Genomic DNA, 4,328 nt, shown 5'->3' on the forward strand with positions numbered 1-4,328 from the left:
GGTGACTTTGGGTTTGGGACTTAGAAAATTTTGGAGCAAAATGTTATGTGCAAAAGAGGATTTGAATTCGAGACCTCGGGTCACCATTGGAAACATCTTACCACTACAGTATACCTTCAAGCAATGAAACCATGTGGTTTCAAGCCATTATATTCTATGTTTTTCACCCCTAGTTTACTGACCCTAGTTTACTTCATCCGACGATCCAAAAAAGGCATCGCGGTTTTGATCAATGCCATCCATTGATATCACTTGACGAGGGTCTTTAAGACCCCGTGGCACTTAGTCCTGAGGTCCAATCTACTGCTCGAGATTCCCGTCCATCTTGATATCAAGGGGTTAAAGATGCAGTTAAATGGAGGTTAGAGTGGGTTTGAGCATTGTATTAAGCATAGTTGCATGGTTAACTGGCTGTTGTGCGTCACATGCCACGCAGCCTCTAGTGGGCATCATTATCGTCAAACCGCGGTATGCCACGTGGGCATGAAAATTTTTTTACCAGGTCATCTGGTCTTGCCTGAGCTTATGGCAAGCATGACGCCGGCGGCCAGTTAAAAAGCAAAGGCTGCAGCTATCAGTGGGGCCGCACTAGGCTTTGCAAAGGTCCAGCAGCAGACAGCACGATGACAGATTCCAGCACTGCGCATTGTGTGCACAGTGTATGTACAGTGAGCAGTGTATGTACAGTGAGCCCACTGTAGATCGTAGAGTGACGAGTCCCATTTCCTGTCAGAAGTGGAACAGCTGCGCTGCGAGTTCCTTTGACGAGAGACAGAAGAGAGAGAGAGTGAGGTGATCAGTCGCGACTTCAGATGGTCTTCTTTGCATCGCGTTCCTTCTCGCCTTTCAACAGTCGAGACCTCCTGCTAACATGGCTCTGATAAAATAAAAGTCCTGCCAACATGCCATCCAGACAGCCCCTGCACTTCACAGACTTCTCCTCTTCTTCTGTTTCTGCACCCGCTGCACATGATTCCTCATCTCCTGCTTCTTCTCCAAAGAACCACCGCCACTCTCCAGCTCCTCCACATACACGTGACCACCTGCTTAGTCTCAAACTCGGTTTTGGATTGGGCGGTGGCATAGCTGCCTTGCCTTTTGCCATCATTCTTCTTCTGTGGATCTTCAAACGCAGGCGCAAGCAGCACAGGGCTTCAACACAGGCTCCAAAGAGTCTCAGCAAGCTTCACAAATTTCACTATGGGGAGCTTAAAGCTGCAACGGGGTGCTTCAGCAGCGAGAACAAGCTAGGGCAAGGGGGTTTTGGAGCAGTGTACAAGGGGATCCTGAGGAGCGGCCGAGAGATTGCAGTGAAGAGGCTGGACACAACGTCCTTTCAAGGCGAAAGGGAGTTTCAGAACGAGCTCTCCGTGATAGGCCATGTCAGTACCTCTCCTCACATAGTAGGCCTCATAGGCTTCTGCTCACAAGGGAAGAAGAGACTCCTTGTATACGAATACATGCATAACCGCAGCTTGCAGGAAGCTCTCTTTGATGATGATTACCCTGTGGAGTTGGACTGGGAGAGAAGGTTCAAGATCATTCTGGACACTTCCAAAGCTCTGGCATTTCTGCACACGTGCCAGCCTCCGATTATTCATGGAGACATCAAACCTAGCAATGTGCTGCTAGATATCAAGTTCTGTGCTAGGATCGCTGATTTTGGGCTAGCAAGGTTCAAAACGGATGATGGTGCTGAACCTATTGAAGAGGTTGAGGATGCAGAGAGGTGGAAGGCCAGAAGCCAGAGGCATAGAAAGAAATGGAGCACTGCTGCTGCCGCAGAGAGGGCCAGAGTGCAGCTGCAGCAGCAGGAGACCTTGCCAGATGAGACCGCAGGCAAAACTCATGTCCGGCAGAGCACCTCCAGCAAGGAGTCTTCCGGTTATTTCACTTCTTCTCCGGACAGTGACGTCTCTTCTTCCTTAACAGGTGAGCAATTTTGTGAGTTTCCGGTGCAGGGAAGTGTTGTGATTGCTGTGCAGAATGGTGCTTTGCTCTCGGCGGGCAGTGATTTAGTAGCTGGTGGAAGCCCCTTGCCTGAAGTTGACAATGAGGTTAAATCTGGTGAGGAGAAGCAGGCACATGCAAGCTTGGAATGCCTCATTCATGAGCCTGTGCAGAGGAACTCTGATATGGAGCTTGAAGCTGATGATAAAACTAGCCATTCAGAGGGCTGCCTAGAGAAACTGAGTACAGACTGTGATAAAGGGCTTCAGTTTGTCGGAGCTAAGAGCAAAGAGAAACAGAAAAGTACCTTTGGCAGAGATTGGTGGTGGAGACAGGAGAGAAGTGGAGAGCTTAGTGTCAAAGAGTATGTGATGGAGTGGATGGGGCATGAAAGCAGGAGAGAGAAGGCAGTGAGGAACCAGAGTGGTGAGGATGGAGTCTGTCAGGACAGCACTAGGAGGCCCGGAGAAGCATGGAGAGAGAGAAGTGACCATTCTAGGAGCTCAGAGTGGTGGGGGTGCATTTTGCAAGAGGAGGGGGGAGGCCAGGCAGCTGTCGATGTTGCAGTGCAGATGGATAAGAAGAAGGCGGAAAAGAGCAGAGGAAGAGATGGCTGGCAATGGCGGAAGGACGATTGCTATGCAACAGAGGCAAACATCAAGGTCAATGAGATTAAGAAGATAGATAACTTGAGAGCATGCTGGAGGAGTGCTATGGGATGGTGGAGAGATGATAGCATTGAAGAGGGCAGCATGAAAAGCAAGAAGAGCTGTTACAGGGAGAGGTCTAAGAGTAGGGAATGGTGGAAAGATGATGAATTGGCCAACAGCAAAGAGTGGAAATCAAGTAAGAAGAAAAGAGAACACACATTGAGCAGAGAGTGGTGGAGTGGAGAGTTGCTCAGCAGAGGGGTGAGCTGCTCCCCTAGCATGAGAGGAACCATATGCTACATGGCACCGGAGAATGGTGGCAGCGGACTTATGTCGGAGAAGAGTGATGTGTATAGTTTTGGTGTCCTCTTGCTTGTGATTGTCTCTGGGAGAAGGCCCCTGCAGGTCATGGCCTCCCCCATTACAGAGTTTGAGAGAGCCAATCTCATCACTTGGGCCAGGCACCTTGCCCACTCTGGCAATGTGCTTGAGCTTGTGGACTCTGCCCTCAATGGTGAATTCAGCAGAGAGCAGGCCACCCTCTGCATAACAGTGGCCCTCCTATGCCTGCAGAGGATGCCTGTCAAGAGGCCCTCCATGATTGAGCTGCTTAAGATGCTCTCTGGAGAGCTGCAAGCCCCTCCCCTCCCCTTTCAATTCTTGCCGTCTCCGCCGTGCAGTGAACCATACTGATCTCCCAGCAGATAGCCTTCGAACATGAAGCTTTCGCGACCGGCCCGACGCGAAGGAAATACATTAAAAAACCAGTTAAAATATATTTTAATCGTCTTCAGCCGACCGCCACCCTGCGCACCGACCGGATCTACTTTACCTATTGTTTTTATGTCTGACGAATGACCGATTCACAGCCTCCAATCACAAGTTGCCACATAATAAGCCATCCAAGGGACGTTTTTCTTTGTTCTTGGAGCCGCGTTTGCCTTTCACGTGCAAGGTCCGTCCGACGATGTCTGGCCGGCGACATCCATCAGGTTCTTTGTCACCGGTCTAACTTTTTGGATCATGTACGAGATACCACTCCGTCCAGCGAGTTTCTATCGGTCATTCTTTTGCCGAACAGAGCCCACCGGTGTGCGCAGGCTAAGAGCTTGCCTTCAAAAGGGGTAGCTCTTAGCCTTGCCTTCAAAAGGGGTAGCGATTGATTTCCATCCCAATCGGAAAGCAGTAAAGGATGTTTTCTTCATGTTCGACCACGGAGGCTTTTAAGTGTACATACAAGGAGGGGCAACCGGAGGGGTTAAATGCTTGCAGCTGGCTGCTGGAGTCTACCTCTGTGAAATGCCTTTGTATCATAGCATAAATGGGCCTAAGTAATGTAAATTGTCTCCTCTGTAGATACCTTTATAATTTGCCAAGCTTTTAGGAAATCGACGCTTACATTATCTCTAAATTTTTGATTTCTACTGTGAACTACTTTGTTGCATTCTATGATTTTAGAAATGCATGAACTACTCAACGTGTTAAAATGAGAACAACATTATTTACTTACCTAGCATACCCTGCTGCAAGGCGATTGCCCCCAAAAAAAAAAATGCTTAATTTCAGTATCAGATCCTCACAGAAGAAAAAACATCATTTACTGCTGATTATGAATCATATATGGGCAAGTTTGGTGTGCTATAAAAAAATGCATGAAATGTGAAATTTACGTTCTTTTTTTTAAAATGAAAAATAAGAGACTTTGGGGAATAGAATTTTGTAAAGGAA

General features: G+C 48.2%; 1 protein-coding gene across 1 annotated transcript; it reads left to right on the forward strand.

Annotated features, from left to right (window-relative positions):
- Positions 1-707: 707 nt before the first annotated feature.
- On the forward strand, positions 708-4,011 carry LOC147634329 (putative receptor-like protein kinase At1g80870). Its single transcript, XM_086805481.1, has one exon. The coding sequence runs from the start codon at positions 903-905 to the stop codon at positions 3,291-3,293; it is 2,391 nt and encodes a 796-aa protein (XP_086661607.1). The 5' UTR covers positions 708-902; the 3' UTR covers positions 3,294-4,011.
- The last annotated feature ends 317 nt before the right edge of the window (positions 4,012-4,328 follow it).

Source organism: Cibotium barometz, chromosome 11, assembly GCF_041138505.1.
Source record: "Cibotium barometz isolate CiBa-2024 chromosome 11, ASM4113850v1, whole genome shotgun sequence".
Classification (NCBI taxonomy): domain Eukaryota; kingdom Viridiplantae; phylum Streptophyta; class Polypodiopsida; order Cyatheales; family Cibotiaceae; genus Cibotium; species Cibotium barometz.